The sequence below is a fragment of the Lissotriton vulgaris genome, chromosome 10 (assembly GCF_964263255.1).
Source record: "Lissotriton vulgaris chromosome 10, aLisVul1.2, whole genome shotgun sequence".
NCBI classification, from domain to species: Eukaryota; Metazoa; Chordata; class Amphibia; order Caudata; family Salamandridae; genus Lissotriton; species Lissotriton vulgaris.
In genome coordinates, this window is record NC_141698.1 from 226,131,946 (window position 1) to 226,152,845 (window position 20,900).

At 49.8% G+C, this 20,900-nt stretch overlaps 1 protein-coding gene across 3 annotated transcripts in view; it reads left to right on the forward strand.

Moving 5' to 3' along the window:
* The window catches only part of GTF3C1 (general transcription factor IIIC subunit 1), a 2,762,707-nt gene that overhangs the window by 1,797,187 nt on the left and 944,620 nt on the right, over window positions 1–20,900 (forward strand). For all 3 annotated transcript variants that reach the window (XM_086940909.1, XM_086940911.1, XM_086940910.1), the window contains one exon: window positions 14,291–14,426. In XM_086940909.1, the coding sequence (XP_086797035.1) occupies window positions 14,291–14,426 (136 nt within the window). The remainder of the gene's footprint in view (window positions 1–14,290; window positions 14,427–20,900) is intronic.

Below are 20,900 nucleotides of genomic sequence, written 5' to 3' on the forward strand. Positions count from 1 at the left end.
CCGACTTCAGCATTGCTTGTCCCGACTGCTCCCAGCGATTCCCTAGGCCCTAGGCCTAACCACTGTTCGATAGGTATCTCTTATACCACTTTTTTAATATATGGTTTGAGTGGCCACCCGCCCTCATCCATAATTGTGCAACTTTGTATGTTATACTGTGCTTTTGATTTAACGCTTGTGCCCCTTTGCTCATAAAGAGTACTGGGGATTAATTTAGAAATAAACACATATATTTTTATAATATATACTTGTGTGGTGTCCTTTCATGTGATATTACAGGATTGTGATTGGTAAAACAGCTCGCTTAACACGACCTCTTGAGTTTAGCCTTTAAGGCTGCTTAGTCTATGCTACCATTAAGATAGCTTGTCTATAAGGTTGACTTACAACCAGACACCCTAAGGGATTGTTTGGACTGATACAAGGTGGTTCCAGAATTGGAAACATCATATATCAGGCCAACTTCTCACATGAGGCATTCAGTAGTCCATCCTTCGGAGCCTAATAGCGCCTCTTTGTGGAATGTTAGGAGGGTTCTGAATTTGTTCCTCTTGTGAAACACTGAGTTTCTTTACCAAAAAGGATTAACAGGTAAGTTGGCCATGTTTCTTTTTGTGGTCTCTTGTTGAAGAGTTTGATGTTCGAGTATTAGACATTTCAGTTTGAGTATTTACCCTTAGTGGGCTTTTGTTCCACATTTCCAGGAGGACGAAATGCACTTCCGGTGTAGCCTCTTTCCCAGGTTTTGACAAAACGCCCAAATAGTGTGTGGTACGTTCATACAAAAAAAAATTGATAACTAAGGAGTTTTGGGTAATAACGTCCCTGCTAGACTCCACCCACCGGGTTGCCAAACCCTAAAAAACCAACCCTAGTGCAAACATTTCATAAACCACTGTAACAATAAATGTTACAAATTGGTGGAGAATATGTAAAAGAAAAACACAACACATTTTGAATTGAAGAACAATTAAATTGATTTTTGGAACATACCGCAATCAGGGCTTTAAGTGGGAAGAAAAACTGGAGATGCTCTAAAAAGGGCGTGGGAAATTTCTTAAAGGGGTGTGGCCTATATGAGTAGGGGCATGGTCTAAATCAAGATAACTAGCATTGTGTGCTTAAGAAAATCATGAAGTCGCATCCAGCAAAGGATAATAAAATAGGCCAAAAAGTATATTTAATAAGTATAAGCCATAAAATGCGAAACACTTTTAAAAAACATGTAAAAATTATTCACATTACTTAGAAATCTATTGCAGGATTTCCCAAAACCTTTGAATATATTCACTGTGACCATTTTGCTGGGGTTTCTCACAACAATTGTCTTCAGCAGACCGCATATCTTTTGCCAGCCAACTCTTTACATACAGCTTTGCGCCAAATGTTTCAAATGGAGGACAATTGAGTTTTACCCATAAGCATGAAGAAACGGTCTCTACAAGAAGAGAGGCCCTTGTTCGACTAGCAATTAAGTTCATTGCACTGAAACCTCTCTCGCTATCCGCATTACTTGCTGGCAGGGTTTCCATGCAAGCTACTAACTTTTTTAATGCTTTAGGAGTTCTCTTTCACCAAAATCTTTGAAAAGTCTAAAAGCTTGGATAGTATCTCTTGCTGGCAGCTGAAACTCTGAACACAGTTTCTGGATCTCTGTTTCACCATAAAGAATGCATTCATCACCAGAAGGCAAGTTGCCTGCATCTAGCACACTGAAGCTTGCTAGAAGTTCTTTCTCAGAATCCAGCGCGCATCGTTTATTGATATTTACAGAGAGACTTTGGTAAAAATGATTTGGATTAAGGGCATCAGAGTTACTACTACCATGGAAAAGAGGAACATTCTTGAATTTGCCGTCAACTGCTCTCTTAGCCGCAGAAGCAAACTCCCCTGGTGAGTCCTTTATTGCTCTAAATATACGTACTTGACTAACCAAAAGTCTGTGGGCATCAACAATTGTATTGTCCCTCCTCTGTAAGGAGAGTGCTAAGTCTTTGAGCTCTTGAAGTGCATCACACATTACCCCCAAATCACTGATAAAAGAATAGCATGTAAGCTTCTTCAAGATACCTTCATACCTACTCCGGTCTCTTATGGGTCTGGATGGGTCTTTAGAAGCATTCTCAAAATGTTTGCACAAGGCAGGGAAGCAGTTCCAAACAGCTTTCACAGATCTGTAACTGGATGCTACCTATCTAGTATCAAGCATTTTCCCTATCTTCTGAAGCTATATACAGAGCTCGCTGGCGGCCAGCTTTAGCTCTCTCTGTTTTTTTGGTGACATGCTGTATGTGGCATGCAATGAGTCCATGAATATCTTGAAGTGATTGACCCCGGCAACCTTATCAATAGTATCTGCCACGGGCCGGTGGTGGTGAATACTGGCAGCGTGTTTTCAAGGCTCCTTATCAGAGCGGCAAATTCGGGCACACAACACAGCTCGAGGGGCGACAGTGGAGTCAATGCGCACACAGCGCTTGGGGTCAAAGAAGGCGCTCCAAAGTTCCTCAGCGGTGCGTTAATCCACACACACAGAGCGCATGGGACTCGATCCTGGGGCAGATCACGTTTGAGGCAGAGCAGGCCTCACGACCTTACGCCCCAGCTGTGTGCCGATGAGCACACCGAGGCAGATTTCACAGGGGGGCGGCTTCACGAAGACAGAGCACCCACACAGCAGCTGGAAAGGTGGGTGCTGCAGAACATTTGTATCCCTGAGTTCCCAGTTCTTCTTAGGCCCTTGGAGAAAGGCAGGATTCAGGGGCAAAGCACACAGCACAGCTCCTCTTCAAGTTAGGGGTACACAGCACACAGCAGACAGTCCTTTCCTCAGCAATCACAGCAACTGTAGGTCAGCTCCCAGGCACTAAGCACAGATTCCTTCTTTATCACAAAGTTTCCTAATCTATTTTACTGGGGCTCCAGTCCTGCTTTTATACCCCAAAAGTCTGTTTTTCTTGTGTGAGGGGTCCTGGACCCAATCTAAACCAGTTCTGGGTGCACTCTGCCAGTGCACATCTTCTTCCTTTGTGAGTGTGGGCCAGGGCCATCAGACTCTCCGCAGGAGGTGGGCCAGCATTATGGCAGGCAGTCACAGCCCTATTGAGGTCCAGGTGCTACTCCTCCCACCTCTCTACATGCAGATGGGTCTATACAGCCTTGTGCTGACTCAGCCAGCCTACTGAAGCCGCCCCCAGCCCCATTCACTCACAAACCAGACAGTCCATACACAACCAGGAAGAGGCACACAGAAAGGTTGAACAGGAAAATAGCCACTTTCTAAAAGTGCTATTTCCAAACATCGAATTTCAAAACCATCTTCACTGAATGATGTGTTATTAAATTCTGTGTTTAGGGATACCAGATTCCATATGTCTATCTTGCCTTTATGGGAAGATATGCAGGTAAACATGTCACACAGCATTCTCCATGTTATCATATTGGCAAGATAGCCTTTCAATAGTGAAAAACGAAATTGGCAGTATTTCACTATCAAGACATGTTACCCACACTAATAACACCCAACAAAAACCGGGACGCCTGCTCACCCTACCTTTGACCTTTGAGTTCCGAAAATAGAGCCCCCTAGAGCCCCCTTTCGAGGCCCCCCCCAAAAAACTGGGGGGCTCAGCCCCCCACAGCCACCCCCCACTGAAAGCCCGGACCGCAATACAATATTAACTTCCTTAGTTATGCATTTTCATTTTGCAACTACACAGCCTACCTCAAGTGTGGGGGGCCTGGTGCGTTGTGACGGTGCCTAGCTGTAGACATTTCAGGACCCCCTGGGGGCTGAAATAGAAAACTGTTCACATCGCCTGGCTTGAGGCCCTGACGGGACAAGAGGCTTGAGTGAACTGATGTGAGTGATACCCCACTGGAGGGGTTGCTCGGTGACTCTCTGGAGATATCTCCCATTCTCCAGACCTTTCACGAACTTCGCTCCTCTTTAGAAGGGAAGATTGGGAAAATCCATAGTGATCTATCACTCATCCGCCAAGATGTCTGTAACACAGTTAAGAGTCACAACCACTGAAAGCTGAGGTTGCTGAGGGCCACTCAAGGAATAATAACATCAGGGTTGTGGATGTCCCAGGGAGGCCCCATTGGGACAACCTTCATCCCAGCCTGGCTGCTGCCGGACTTGGTCTCCTTGTGTTTTATAGTGGAGCTCATCCATAGATCTCTGAATCCGTGACCCCCCCTTCACATGGCTCCCCCCTTCACATGGCTCCCCCAAGGCCCATCATTGCTAGTTCACTAAACTACGCTGACCCGGATGCAATAGTTTGAGCCTCCTGCACTCAGGGCTCCCTCATTGAAAGTCCTCACGGGTTTTAATTTTTCCTAGTTATACCTTTAAGGTCCAACAACAACGCCATTCCTTATAGGGCATCAAAAAACATCTGCGCGCTGGGAATGGTAATTTTCTCTGCCTGCCTCAAAGTCCTATTTGGATGTAAATCCCTGTTAATTAACAACCCTGAGACGGTCTAGGAGTGGGCAGAGGAGGGACCCCGACTGAGGAACAGGGCTGCAAGGACCAGGGAGAATTCTGACTTGTATTATGGGGCTCGCCTGAAAGGGGACACGACGGCTGTCGCAGAGGAGGGAGGCCCATGGTTGGTAGGACGGTCAGGACGACCAGAGAGAAGAGACTACTGAGACCCATGAACTGCTGATAGCTACTGGAGAGGGGGTAGGTCCACACCGGTGGTGCAGGAGCAACTGGACCCTAGCGGCGCTGACTTGAAAACGGCTGTCCACCGGATCACCTGTGAATATGTTCACCAAAGTGTGGATTCCATTGCCACCCCAGGGGCTCTCAGGACTGAAATGAAGGTTACTTTGTGCAGCTTTATCAGTGGCTACCGCGCAGCACACCATAGTCAAGGAGACACTGGGGTGACAAAGTTGGAGGCGCGGCTCCTAGAGCTTAAAGCTCAATACTCTGGAACTCAAGAAAGGAAGGAAATCTGTGTGCCCTTTGCACCTCTATCTCCCAGTCCCACTGTTTAAGTTCAGGAAAACCCTCAGAAAATAACTCTATGATAAACTTGCGAGGATCTTGCCCCTCCATGCCCTCCGGAATCTGCAGGATTCTAAGATTGTTTCGACAAGAGTGATTTTCTAAATCGGCCAGTTGCCACTGAGTATCATCCTTTACAGAGCGCAGAGTCTGTCACAGCTTTCAGTGCAACCAGTTCGTCTTCTAAGGAGGAAATCCGTGTCTTCAAATTCCGTATAGGTCTTCACTATACGACACACCAAATTTTGAAGCTTACGGCTGGAGCTTTGCACTCTCTGGCTCTCTATCTGTGTCTCTTCCCTATGGGTCATCATAGTTTGATATATCAGAGTCAGTGAGATCTCTTCAGATGGACCTGGTGCGTCTCCTTTAATCACCTCAATACCAGAACCGTTACCACTCTTAGTTGTAAAAGAGTTGTCCCACTGTAAAGCATTGCCACCATTACTACTATCAACACATGCTGGACTCTTTTTTAACGTCATATTACTTTCGAACAGTGCAAGGGCTATCATCTGAGGTATCCCCACTTGTATCCTCCGGCTGAGCACTGCTGAGATCGCTGCCACCAATCCCCTGCAGTCCGTCATGAATCTTTGATCCTAGCTCCAAGTCTTCACTGGAGGAATAAAAGTCGTCCAATAGAGAATACAAATTATCACCAGAATCTGAAAGAAACACGTTAGTGTTAGATTCCTTACCTTAGAATATCCCCAGGCGTCAGTCTGGATCCGAAAACTTTTGCGTAGCAGTACCCCTGCGCGTCGGTAGGCGTCGTCTGCAGGCGTCCCCTGCGGCTCCGCGTCCGTCGTCGGCGTCGTGCGCCGTGATGACGTCGCTGGAGTATATAGACGCCGCCTCCGCGCGCTGACGTCAGTTCTTCTTTTTTCCGCGCCAGTGGACGCAGATCTGAAGAGCAGTACTCCGGTCTTTGACCAAGTTTTTCGAATTGTTTATCACTTTGTGCCTGTTAGGATGCCTGGGTTCAAGCACTGTGATGACTGTGAGCGCACGATGTCGGTCACAGACCATCACCGCCTCTGTCTCCGGTGTCTGGGCCCCGACCACGACGTGGACTCCTGCTTCGACTGCCGGGCCCTCACCAACAAGGCTAGACGGGAGCGGTCCCGCAAGCTACTGGAGCTCCGGGTGTCGGCCCCACGTCGGGACCGGGAGCGGTCCCGGTTCGGCCGGAGGTCGAGAGAGCGTTCGAGGGAGCGGTCGCGGAGCCGCGCCGAGCGTTCCGGAAGTCGACACCACTCGTCAGGCTCATCAGGTAAGAAGCACAAGAAGTCGGGGCGTCGTCATCGTACCCCCCGACTCCCCCCCGACGCTCGCGCGATGCGGCCGGGGGTTCGGGTGACCCCAACCCCGCGGCTCAGCGAGAGTCGCCGGCGCGGCCTGCCCCATACCCTCAGGTCCCTGGGCACGGTGCGACGCCTGAGGAGATAGAGGCGTTCCTCATGGCCATGAGGGCCCTATCTCCTCCGGCGGGTTCCACGGCGCCTGCGGGCCCAGTGAACCCGTCCGGGGGCCCTAGCGGTTCAGTTGACCCTACCTCGACGCCGTCGGATGCTCCGACTCCGGCGGCGCCGATCCCGGCGCCGCTAGGGCCTTCGGGGTCGACGCCGGATGGACGTCCATCCAACCCGGCGCCGATTCCATCGGGGTTGCCCCCGGCGCCGCCTCCGCGCGACGCCGGTTCCTCGGTGCCGGCTTCGGGCGGCACTGGGGCTCCGGCGCCGGCTCCGGGCGGCGCCGTCCCCTTACCTTCACCGACGCCGGACGCGGGGCCGGACGGGCGTCGCTCGACGCCGGTCCCGGCGCCGATGGGGCCCATGAACCCTGAGGAGCTGGTCTACATCGTTGACTCCGAATACGGAGAAGATGAAGAGTTCGGTGAAGGTTGGGAGGGGTCCGAGGACCCTCTGTCACGCGAGTGCCAGTATGACCCGGACTGGACAGGTGATTTGGGGGATGCCAGTGGTCTGGACGACTCTCCTAACCCTGGTTTGATCTCTCCTCCTTCCGTGGCATCGGTGGAGGGAGCTGCATATTCTGTGGTGCTGATGAGGGCTGCCAAGGCCTTACACCTTGAGCTCCCCGTCGCGGCCGTGAGGCCTAACATCCTCACCGAGGTCTTCAAACCGCAGTCATGCCCACAGGAGCCACTGCTGCCGTTTAATGAAGCCTTGTCGGACGTTCTGTTGGGCACGTGGTCCAGGCCCGCTTCAGGTGCGCCTGTTGATCGGAACGTGGCCAGGCGCCACCGTCCTTGTCCGGACGACCCCAAGTTCCTGTCTACCCACCCCACTCCTGAGAGTCTGGTGATCCAGGCCTCGACCTCCCAGTCCGCATTCCCGTCGGCCCGCCCGACCGGGAATCCAAGAGGTATGACCAATTTGGCAAGAAGGTCTTCTCGTCCATTAGTTTAAGCCTGCGGTCTTGCAACACCGCCTGCCTCTTGGGCCGCTACACCCACTCTGTGTGGGATACGGTCGCGGAACTGCTGCCAGAATGCCCCATGGAGGTGCGGGCAAAACTCGGTCAGGCTGTGGCTGAGGGCCGAGATGCAGCGAAATATTCGATACGGTGTGGTCTTGATACGACCGACTCGCTAGGCAGGGCTATGTCAACGACGGTGGCGATTCGTCGCCACGCCTGGCTGAGATCCGCCAATTTTTCGGCAGATGTCCAGAATACATTGATGGACATGCCGTTCGATGGCTGTCACCTGTTCGGTGACAAGGCGGACCACGCGCTGGAACGCTTCAAGGACTCCAGGGTCACGGCCAAGTCCTTGGGTCTCTCGACCCAGCGTCAGCAACCGGGTTCGTTTCGTCCCTTTCGTGGCCAAGGAAGGGGCGCCCCCACACGTGCTGCCAGCCACGCGCCGCAACAATCCTTTCAACGCGGTGGCGGCCGTGGAAACCGCCGTGGTGGCGGTCGGGGACAACGGCGGGGTCAGACCACACCCTCCCCCGCAGCATCTACCCCAAAATCCTCCTAGTCCGTGCTTTCGGCCCCATGTGACGCCAGTGGGTGGCAGGGTTCGCCATCACCACGCTCACTGGCGCACGATCACTTCGGACAGGTGGGTGCTGCAAATTGTCCGAAGGGGCTACTCCCTCCCCTTCGAGACCTCTCCTCCAGCCATGCCACCGCAGAACCACCGTGTGTCGGGGGACCACTTGACACTTCTGCAGGAGGAAGTTACGGCCCTCTTGGCCAAGGGGGCCATCGAGCGCGTTCCTGGGCCAGAAGTAGGGCGTGGTTGTTATTCCCACTACTTTCTGGTGCCCAAGAAGGACAAGGGGGGCCTACGTCCTATCTTGGATCTAAGGAACGTCAACGGCTTCCTCCGGAAGGAGAAGTTCAAGATGTTGACGTTAGCTCAGGTCTTGGCTGCTCTAGACCCACAAGACTGGATGGTAGCGTTGGACTTGCGGGACGCCTATTTTCACATCCCCGTCCTGCCGGCCCACCGGCGTTACCTGCGGTTCACGGTAGGCCTGGAGCACTTTCAGTTTATCGTGCTTCCCTTCGGCCTTACCAGCGCCCCACGGGTGTTCACAAAGGTGATGGCGGTGGTCGCAGCCCATCTGCGCAGGTTAGGGGTTTCAGTCTTCCCCTACCTAGACGACTGGTTGTTGAAGGCGGGCTCGCCCCAGACAGTCGTCCACCACCTTCAGATGACGGCAGACCTCTTGCACGACCTGGGGTTCTCCATCAATGTGCCGAAATCACACCTGTGTCCCTCTCAAAAGCTCCTTTTCATCGGAGCGGTTCTGGACTCGGCGCAGTTTCGGGTTTATCCTCCGGAACGGCGGGTTCGGGATATTCAGGCTTTGATTCCCATCTTTCAGCCGGTATCCCGGGTTTCGGTCAGGTTGACGCTGCGGCTGCTGGGACTGGTGGCTTCCTGCATCCTTCTGGTGCATCACGCCCGGTGGCGGATGCGGGCTCTGCAGTGGGACCTGAAGTTTCAGTGGGCCCAGCATCAGGGCAACTTGTCCGACCACGTCTTGATCTCGGAGGGCACTGCGAGACAACTGCAGTGGTGGCTTACGGACCGCGATTGGGTCAGGGGCAAGTCCCTCTCCCTTCCCCAACCGGAGCACGTTGTCGTGACGGACGCGTCCCTCCAGGGCTGGGGTGTCCACTTGGGAGAGGCAGAGATCAGAGGCATCTGGTCTCCGGCGGAGTCCCGGCTCCATATCAACCTGTTGGAGCTGCGGGCGATTCGTCTAGCACTGAAGGCATTCCTCCCCTTTGTCAACGGGAGTGTAGTGCAGGTGTTCACCGACAACACCACCGCCATGTGGTACTGCAACAAACAGGGCGGAGTGGGGTCGTGGACCCTTTGCCAGGAGGCTCTGCGCCTCTGGCAATGGCTGGAACGTCAGGGCGTGACTCTGACGGTTCAACACCTGGCAGGTTCTCTGAACGCCAGGGCGGACAAACTCAGCCGTCGGTGCTCGATGGATCACGAATGGCGTCTGAACTCGGACGTGGCGCAAGGCATCTTTCTGCAATGGGGAGAGCCTTGGTTAGATCTATTCGCCACAGAAGAGAACGCGCAATGTCATCAGTTCTGCGCGTTGGAGTTTCCAAGACGGCACTCGCACGGCGACGCCTTTCGGCGCGAGTGGAGTTGCGGTCTGTTATACGCCTTTCCGCCTATACCACTTCTGCCCAGAGTGCTGAAGAAGATCAGGCGCGACCGGGCCCAAGTTATCCTTGTGGCTCCGGACTGGGCTCGAAGATACTGGTATCCCGAGCTACTCAGCATGTCAGTCGGTCCCCCGATCCGCCTGCCCCTTCAGGAGGACCTTCTGTCGCAGCAGCAGGGGACGGTCCTCCACCCAAACCTGTCCAGTCTCCACCTCCATGCTTGGAGATTGAGCGGCGGCAGTTGAGGCCATTTGACTTGCCTCCTGAAGTCTGTGATGTTATTCTGGCAGCCAGGCGTCCCTCCACTAAGTCGGTATACGCCTGTCGGTGGAACAGATTTGTGGCATGGTGCACAGCAAAGGCTGTGGATCCTCTTTCTGCCCCTCTTTCGGAGGTTCTTCTGTTTCTTCTTTCTCTTGCCCAGCAGGGCTCTGCTCTGGGCACTATCAAGGGCTACCTTTCCGCCCTTTCAGCCTTTTTGAGGCTTCCTGATCAGCCTTCTTTGTTCAAATCCCCAATTGTAACTCGGTTCTTGAAAGGCATCACTCACATGTTTCCACCTGTTCCGTTTGTGATGCCTCAGTGGGATTTGAACCTGGTTCTAACCTTTCTGATGGGTGCTCCCTTTGAGCCCCTTCATTCTTGCCCTCTCCGTCTCCTGACTTTGAAGACGGCTTTCCTGGTGGCCATCACCTCTGCCAGGAGAGTGAGTGAGCTCCAGGCTCTTTCTGTCCAACCTCCTTTCCTGTCCATTCATCCTGATAAGGTGGTTCTGAGGACTAGACCTTCTTTCCTGCCCAAGGTTGTTTCGGCCTTTCACATCGGGCAGTCCATCACCCACCCTTGCTTCTTCCCGCCTCCGCATCCTTCAAAGGATGAAGAGCGGCTCCATCGTCTGGACCCAAAACGTGCGCTTTCATTTTACATGGATCGCACACGCCAGTTCCGGGTGGATGACCAACTGTTTGTTGGCTACGTGGGTGCGAAGAAGGGACGGGCGGTCTGTAAACGAACCATCTCTCGATGGGTCGTCCTCTGCATCAAAGCGTGCTACTCTTTGGCTCGGAAGGAGCCTCCTGTTGGGCTGAGGGCCCATTTCACTCGGGCCACGGCGGCTACCACTGCCCTGGGCCGGGGAGTCCCCTTGCAGGACATTTGCCAAGCGGCTACGTGGGCCTCGCTGCACACCTTTGCGAGGCACTACTGCCTGGACAGTCAAGTCCGGAGGGATGGCTTCTTTGGCCGTTCTGTCCTCCAGGACTTTCTGGTGTAGAAATGTATTGGTTCGCAGACCCACCACCGGGGTTGGTATTGCTGGGGTATGTATTCTAAGGTAAGGAATCTAACACTAACGTGTTTCTTTCAGATGAACAAGTTACTTACCTTCGGTAACGATATATCTGTAAGAAACATTAGTTAGTGTTAGATTCCTTACCGAACCCACCCATCCTCCCCGTTCTGCGAACTGATACCTAGGGTTAAGGACATCCCTTTCAGGGCCCTAGTTTTACATGGCACCAGTGTTGGTTCTCTCATGGCTCTGCGTCTCCTGGCGCGGAAAAGCTGTGTACAAAGAACTGACGTCAGCGCGCGGAGGCGGCGTCTATATACTCCAGCGACGTCATCACGGCGCACGACGCCGACGACGGACGCGGAGCCGCAGGGGACGCCTGCAGACGACGCCTACCGACGCGCAGGGGTACTGCTACGCAAAAGTTTCCGGATCCAGACTGACGCCTGGGGATATTCTAAGGTAAGGAATCTAACACTAACTAATGTTTCTTACAGATATATCGTTACCGAAGGTAAGTAACTTGTTCGTCAGTTTTCTTCATGGGAAATTATTTATTTCGTACGTCCCTTTTAGCGCCTGAATCATGTTTTGCGTTTCCATCATTCAAAATAGTTAGTAAATGCTCCGAGTCATCCTCAATATTAGGGGTATTATCACTATTAACGTTGTGAATGAGCCCCCTGCCGCTCCATCCGCCATTGGTGTTGATGACAACAGGTTATTATGAGCTGTCTTACTCCCGAAAATAGCAGTGTCAGATTCCCCCGTATTTTGAGTGTTTACAGCGACAGGGGGCTCAAATGCCTTCACAATTCCCTCTGCAGGTTCAGTTTGAGGCGAATTAATAGCTTTTTTCCTTTCTCTGCCTCCGGAAAACAACTGGGGAATAGTGCGCCTAACGGTGGTGTCTTTAACAGCTTTTTCATCTGTTAGCACCGTATCCCCCATTGCAACTTTGTTACTTTGATTTGTAGTTGGAGAATTTCTGGCATTCACTGTTCCAGCCCCCGCTCCACCAGCAGTTGAATCAGCCAGGGGGCGAGCTCTCGCAGCCTTGGGAGGCATCACTGGAGGAATGTAGCGTGTACCCAATCGGCCACCGTAGAACGCTGCAGCCACGAGAACACCACGCTGAGAGCTCCAGTAGCCTCGCTGCAGTCGTTGCAGTCCCAGCAAAATCACAGCCGCTGCAGCACTCAGCATCCTGTGGAGGCTTCAACTCAGGTATGTATTCCGTAGTTTTTCATCTATACAGAACATTTTTAAGGTTCCCATTCTCGCTGTCCCGCGCTGATACTTTTCTCTCCTCATAGAAGCGTCAGACAACAGCCGAAAAAGCTGAACAAACGGTAGTCGCGATCAGTAGCAGTCCGTATCACAGTCCCTGAGGTTATCCAAATAGCAAGCCTAGAAACCACTCTCCGATATTCAGGTGTCCATAACGCTATTACTCGAGCAATAATATTATACTCAACCAGCCGATGAGTATACGCAATTCACCGACACATTGTATCTAGCCGAAAGACCAGTCAGTGTGGATGTAGGGACACTCAGGAGTGATCAGCTCACACGTCCTAGCTTGCGGATGCCATCTTGCACATTCTAAACTAGAACCTTGGGCATAGGCAGCGGTTGAGGATGAAAGTTGATGCTTACTTCTGGAAGAGACGACAACACATATTTGGTTTCAGGGTATTACTTCAAATAAAGACTTACCTACATCTATTTTTTCCGCCTCTGTGAGTCTTTACACAATCCTCTTTTTGAGATGTTGGTCGTTTATCACTTTCAAGGAGTTGGTGAACATGTTTCAACTTGTGCTTTACTTCACTGCTCAATGGAGCCTCAATTACTTGTTGACACAGTTAATCAGGTTTCCTTTTAAATACTTGTGCAGTTGTGTTGTAAAGTACCTCACCTTTCAAACTGGTTTCATAGTGACTCCTAGGCCCTGGAAGTAGAGCACGGCAGCCTCCCCAAAATAATCATGTTGGAGTTCAGAAGTTGAATGAGCAAGAAATATGCCTTTAAATTGTTTTTTTGTCTTGTCACATTTGTTGTGCATTCAAACACAGGTCAGATCGCAAGATACATCTTCTAACAAATTGTTGTTTATTCTGTTAACATGAAGATTGAGGTTTACTTTTCTTTCTCTGCATAGTTAGAAGAATTTGTAGGAACTATGTGACACTCTTGGTGGGGTATAGGGAGAGTGAAATTAAAGGCTTTATTTAGGGTGTCAATTTTATTCTATCACACAACATTTAAATACCTTTAAATTAACTGTATAAATACTTCAAAATATGCCATTCGTTAATAAAACACTTTTTTTGTTGATCTATATAGTTTTATTAGTAAAACTTCAAGACAAAACTTTGTCAATGCAAATTCTGTGGCCATTTCAATGGAAAATGTGCTGTCAGTAAATGTAAATGTCAGTTTCCTTTAAAAAGCACTCCAAGCTACACACCCATACCACTGTCCTGTTGCATGGGCGTGGCTCCTTTGCTATACTTGTTCTTTGTGTGATGCTTGGATTGTTGAGTCTCTGACGTCAGTGATGTCATATTAATGTCCACACACCACTCTGAAAATGGTTCCAGCACGACTTTACTGACACTATCTTCGGCTGTCAGGGTTAATAAATGATCGGCCTAAGGAATGTATTTTCTGTATTGCCCTTTGATTTGAGTCCATTAAATTGCTGCTTTCTTCCTGCCACGTAAAGGGAACGAGTGGCTGCCCAGTGAATAGCATTCAGTAAGAGAGCAAGTTGTAAACTTCCTGTGACGTTGCTTCACCTTGATATTGCTGCCTTCCTCATGCTTCACATTTCTCAGACTCGTGGGATTATGTCATATTCACTGGTGTAGAAATTTCTGGGAATTGAAGTGTGTGTGGGGGGGTGGGTGAGATCTCAATGATGAAGTGCTAGAGTGTACACTGTCATTTCAGCGGCCTAGAACCTTATTGGGCCCTCGTGCATACACCGACTGCCTGCTATGTGCAGGTATTACAAAGGTCAACTGAAGGGTGAACAGTACAGAACCAACTTCTTCAAAAGGATGTACCTTTCAACTTTTCTGTGAAGACAAATTAACTGATTGATTATTAGCATAATGCAGATTTCTGAAATATAAAGTGTAACGTGTTGGGTTTGGATGAGGCGATCAGTGTTTTTTAGAACTTTTTTGTGTGTATAGATAATAGTACATGTGTACCCTAAAACTAGTTGGGAAACAAAGGAAAAGTTACCTTAAATGCTAAAAATAAATGTTTCCTCCTTATTATAGAGGCAGCCGCAAAGTAAAGGATGATGGCTCTATTCCTGGTGATGGATTGGGTTCTGCAGGTCTTGATTCGAGTTTTTATGGACATTTGAAACGCAATTGGATCTGGACCAGTTATATCTTTAGCAAACCTAGAAAGGTTAGTGTCTTTTTTATGTTGGATCAAATAAAAGTTCTTAATCTTTCACATATAGACAGTCACTGTCTCACTGGTTCTCACGTTCACTGACTCCCGTCAGTTGTGACTGCGTTGGTGTGTACGATGTCTCATAACCACGCTACACACCAACGCGGTCACGACTGACGGAGGCAGTAAACGTGAGAGCCAGTGAGACAGTGACTGTGCACACACTCCTATGCGCTTACGGGTACAGGTATGCCCATGAGGGGCAACTTCCTGTAACACTAAATAATAGACAACAATTGGTGCAGGGTGGAGTGATTGACCCACGCCCTTAAGAAACTGTCGTGGGTCTTCCCTTGGCAATATAACATGTCTGCTTTTAAATGAGCAGAGACACAGGACTGAATAAAAGTAAAATAGCCAGTGTGTTCTAGCTCGGTTTTGACTGGGACATTTGCAGTCCTAATTTCTGGGTTGATCCTGCAGTACACCTTTCTTATCTTTTTTCACCCCTCACACATTTGTTATGGATTGGTGGTTGCTGATGATGAGAACTTGAGGAAACAGATGAGTACCATCTTGCTTACTCCCTTGGTGTTACTTCCGTGAGGCACCACCAACCCTTTCTCACATTTTATTCACTCTATAATCTCTTTTCGCTCACCTGAAGCATATACACTTCACATGAGGGCCGGGAATTGACTTAGGGAGACACCAATTAGAACCAACGCAACAGTTAAAATGTTAACTTTTTTTCTTTTCTAAAAATGGTGACCCAGATCCAGAAAGCACAGACGGGATAGGATTAACCGCTGGCCCAATGGAAATTACAATAGATTGGTAAGGATCTTAGGACGAGATTCACTGTGTGAACAGGTCCCGTGTTGTGTATGAGAATATAAGTGGTAGTAGACCTGAACTTTTTTTTCCGCGCCAGCAAGTGCAGCTCCGGGAAGAGCGGTACCCCCCAGTCATTTTTTGACTGAGTTTTTTGAGACTTTTTGTCTCTGTTTTCAAGTATATAATCAATCTTCAGGTGTGTAGGGATGCCCGGTTTTAAGTCCTGCAAAGCCTGTCCCCGCACAATGTCGGTGACAGATCTGAGTGTCTCTACTGCCTGGGGCGCGACCATGACTCTGAGTCCTGCCTCCACTGCCGGGCCATGGCTTCGAAAACTTTGCCTGCCCGGTCCCGAAAGTGGCTGCTGGCGTGGGAGTTGGTTCCGTGCTGTTTCTTGATCCATCAGCTGCAGGAGTTCCTGTCAGCCATGGCACGTGTCTTTGGACCGTCTGGTTCCGCCGGTTCACCTTCTGGCCCCGCGGGCCCGGTTGGGGATCCTTGTTCTTTGACGTCGCCGGCTCCAATGTCGTCGATGCCGAGGGAACCCCCCCCCCCCCCGTGGACCAAGGCCTGAAACACCGTCCATGCCCGTTGGCCCTGTATGACCTCCACCAACATTGACGCCGCCGGCCGCAAACTAGCCAGACGCCGTCCCCGGCGTGGGACAGGTGGCGGAAGGGTGTCGACCGACGCAGATTCCGACGCCGTTTGGGAATTTCTTTCCCTTTGTCAGCCCAGCTACGTATGTTCCACCTCTTCCACAGGCAATGGAAGACTGGGAGGATTGGGAGGGGTCTGAAGACCCTCTCGCATCCCAATGAGAGTTAGTCCTTGTCTGGGATGAGGATCCGGGGTATGCAGGTGACCAGGATTATGCTCTGGAAACTGGCACACTGTCTCCTTCTACCGTGGCTACGGAGGAGGGTGGATCATATTCTATGGTGTTGCGCAGGGCAGCTGAGGCTCTCCACCTCAAACTCCCTACTGTGGCCGTCAGAACTAATCTCCTGACGGAGGTGCTTTGGCCAGCTTCCGCTACTACGGAGCCGCTGCTGCCCTTTAACGATGCACTCTCAGACGTTTTTTTGGGCACCTGGCCATGCCCAACACAGGGGCTCCTGTTGACAAGAACGTGGCCCGATGCCATCGCCCTGCCCCGGGCGACCCCGTTTTCCACTCCCAACACCCCACCCCGAGAGCTTGGTTGTCCAAGCCTCTGCGTCCCCAAGCGCATTCCCTTCCGCACCTCCGGACAGGGAATCCAAGAAACTGGAGTAATTTGGGAATAAGATTTTCTCTTCCACCAGTTCAGGCCAGTGGTCTGTGAACACCACATGTCTCTTGGGCCGTTTCTCCCATTCTGTGTGGGATACAGTGGCGCAAGTGCTGCCTCAGTGTCCGGTGGAGGCTCGGACAATTCTTTCCCAAGCTATTGCTGAGGGGAGAGACGCAGCCAAGTTCACCATCCGTTGTGGTCTTGACACTGCTGACTCGCTGGACAGGGCAATTTTAATGACAGTGGCGCTACACCGTCACGCCTGGCTTTTCTGGGTATGTCCAGAACACATTAATGGACTTGGTCTTTGATGCCACTCGCCTCTTGGGCGATAAAGCAGACTGCGCGTTGGAAAATTTTAAGGACTTGTGGGCTACGGCCAAGTCCTTAGGCCTTTCGGTCACATGCACGCCTTCCGCTTCTCGCTCCTTTCGTGGCCAAGGAAGGGGCGCCCAAGCACGTTCGTTTCAAAGCCACAGGCTTTTTCAGTTCACTCTGACCCCTTCGGCTTTAGCAGCGCCCCTCGGGTTTTCACGAAAGTGATGGCGGTGGTCGCAGCTCATCTGCTTAGATCAGGGTTTTCAGTCTTCCCCTATCTTGATGACTGGCTGTTGAAGCCGGGTCGGCCCCATGCAGTTGTCTCCCACCTCCAGACTACAGCCGAGCTCCTGCATTTGCTGGGGTTCTCCATCAACGTGCCGAAGTTTCACCCAATTCCCTGACACAGGGGATCACCCAGTATAAGTCAAAACAAAACCCATTTCAGGTGTGTGTGTGTGTGTGTGTGTGTATATATATATATATATATATATATATATATATATCTCTCTCAGGCGAAACTCCAACCACTTCCACCAACACCTCGGCGGCGAAGAAGGAGAAGCGAACCACGTCTTTGTAGGCAAGATGTTATTTATTCCAACCTCAGCAGCAAACAACAGATGACGCGTTTCGGGCTCAGACGCCCTTGATCACATACAGGCTGTAACAGGTTGTAGCCATTTAAATGTTATGCCCTTCCTACTCAGGTCACGTGGTCGGCAAGTTGGCTATAAACATAACAAACAGACTAGGCGACTTTATCCTATGGGTTTGATTTCTCCAATGTTACATATTCATAACAACATTTGATGTGTTACCCATTAAAACGATATTGATCCTTTTATTTAAATTAATCTTAAAAGGAAACAATAATTGTTGCTAAATATCGTTAAAAAAAATATTTTTTAAAATATTTTCTGATTGCTTCATTAATTACAATCTATTTCATAGAAAGTCTGTTTGACACATATAAATTCCTGGATAAATCCATATACCCAATATTATGTACAATCAAATTTTTGTTTCTCATAACTGCATGAATGCAAACAGCTACTTACTTCATTCGTGACTCTGATTAAAAAGAATGTGCAAAAATAGAGCATAGCAGCAATACTTATTTTTTCCCTTTAAACTCCTATGTGCAAGAAATTTGTGTAGAATAAAATTATTCCAAAATAAAAATGCATTTTGCATCCAAAACCAGGCCAGGACACAAAAGAAAGAAATAGGCAGTGACATCAGATATTGCAATCAGTTTTAAAACCACGAATCATGTCCAAGGGTACCACTTTTCCCACACTGATAGTACACAACCCCCTATGTTTTATCCTGGCCATAGTGTGAATTGGTAAGATAAGAAATCGACAGCTGTCGTAAAATATATATCTGAAGCTCCGAATCTTCTTACCTAAACCCAAGATTAAAAACCTACTCAATGTAGGATCTTTGCAGTCAGATCAACAATACATTCTATAGTAGATGATAAACCTTACAATGTCAGATAGAACAATCGGAATAATCAGTTAAAGACACGTGTACATATCTTCAGTATTATTAAGTCCATTTGGGCATTTACTATCGAAGTTAAGAATGAACTTAGTTTCTAATCTTCTAAGTAAAGCCTCTCTGTTACCTCCTCTGCGTGGTTTTGGGACGGAGGATACCACAGAATATTGCAAACAAGATAGGTTGTTTCCATGCACCTGTTTGAAGTGGCGTGCCACAGGATAATTAGGGTCACTATGCAAAATTGCACGCAGATGCTGTAAGATTCTCTCATGTACCTGTAGCTTGGTGCTGCCGATGTAATTTAAGCCGCAGGTACATGTGAGAACATAGACTGCGAATTTGGTCTTACAATTGTAGTTACCCATTATTTTATGTGGTGTGGGACAGAAGGGAGTTTGATATTCTGTTTTGTTCACCCCGAATTTACACGCACGGCATGTGGAACATTTGTAAAAACCAGATTTGGGTTTAAGCCAGTTAGGTTTGGTTCCTATTTCAGGGCTCGTTGGGTCTATCACAGCCCCCATGTTCCTCGCTCTGCTGAATGTGATAGTGGGGCTAGATGGTAAGCTCATTCTTAGAACGGGATCAGTTAATACTATTGCCCAATTTTTGTTGATAATAGATCTGATCTTACGTTCGTTTTCACTGTATGCTGTTATCAGTCTTGGACACTGATTACAATCGTCCGTCTCAGAAGTGGCTGGTGAATCAGAAGAATCATAGGGGACGAACTGTTCCTCTCTTGAAGCTGGTAGTAGACTAGCTCTTGATCTAAGGGCTGTTTTAGCAAGCGCTGTTGTCAGTATCTTGTCAGAGTAGCCTCTTGCCTTCATGCGCAGTATGGATTCTGCAGCACAAGCGTTGTATTCAATGTCAGTGCTACATTTCCTTTTGAGGCGTAACTATTCCCCATAAGGGATACTGGCAACAAGGTGCCTGGGATGAGCACTAGAGGCGTGGAGTGTGACATTACCTGCAGTGGGTTTTCTGAACAAGGTACTTTCTACTCTTCCATCAACCACATATAACCTGACATCCAGAAACTCTATACTGGATTCATCTATGTGGTAGGTGAAGTGGAGATTTAAATCGTTCACATTGATGTTTTCTATGAATTCCACTGCTTTTTCTTTGCTTCCCTGCCACACGATGAAAATGTCATCAATATACCTAAAGAAGTATTTGATGTTGGTATCAAAGATGGAAGAATAGTCATTTTTGAGGACCTGCTCCTCCCACCAGCCAACGTGCAAGCACGCATAGCTGGGGGAGAAGCAGGCTCCCATTGCCACGCCCCTTAGTTGCTTGAACAACTCCTTTCCGAACAGAAAGAAATTGTTATTAAGACACCAGCTCATTAGATTGATTAAGGCTTTATTGTGCTGATAGAACTCGCACGGTCTTTGGTCCAAAAAGAATTTGACTGCTTTTAGCCCTGCCTGGTGGTCAATGCTGGTGTATAAAGACTCAATGTCTAATGAGATGAGATACATCTCTCCTGACCATTGTATATTTTTCACTTTGCCAAGGAAATCACCAGTATCCTTGATGTAACTGGGCAGGGTTTAATGACAGTGGCGCTACACCGTCACGCCTGGCTTTTCTGGGGATGTCCAGAACACATTGATGGACTTGGCCTTTGATGCCACTCGCCTCTTGGGCGATAAAGCAGACTGCGCGTTGGAAAATTTTAAGGACTTGTGGGCTACGGCCAAGTCCTTAGGCCTTTCGGTCACATGCACGCCTTCCGCTTCTCGCTCCTTTCGTGGCCAAGGAAGGGGCGCCCAAGCACGTTCGTTTCAAAGCCACAGGCCTGTGCCGCAACAGTCTCAGCGCAGCAGCGGACATGGGACCCGCAGAGGCGGGTCACGGGGACAGTGTGCGGGTCAGTCCACCACAACCCCTGCAGCTGCTGCCTCCAAACCTTCCTGGTCCTGTGTTTCAGGCCCCCCACACGCCAGTGGGTGGCAGGATTTGCCATCACCTCCACCATTGGCGCGCCATCACATCGGACAGGTGGGTTCTACAACTGGTCTGAAGGGGCTACTCCCTCCCCTTCGAGATTACCCTTCCAGCCATGCCACCACAGTAGCACCGCATGTTGGGGGATCACTGGACACTTCTCCAGCAGGAAGTTGCGACCCTCTTGGCCAAGAGGGCCATCAAGCGCGTTTCAATGTCAGAAGTAGGTCATGGTTGTTATTCCCACTACTTATTGGTTCCAAAGAAGGACAAGGGCCTGCGTCCTTTCTTAGACCTTCAGAACAACAATCGCTTCCTTCCGGAAGGAGAAGTTCAAGATGCTCACGCTTGCTCAGGTCGTGTCTGCCCTAGACCCGCAAGACTGGTTGGTTGGACCTGCAGCACGCTTATTTTCATATTCCCGTTCTGCCGACCCACCGTCGTTACCTGCAATTCATGATAGGGCAGGAGCATTTTCAGTTCACTCTGACCCCTTCGGCTTTAGCAGCGCCCCTCGGGTTTTCACGAAAGTGATGGCGGTGGTCGCAGCTCATCTGCTTAGATCAGGGTTTTCAGTC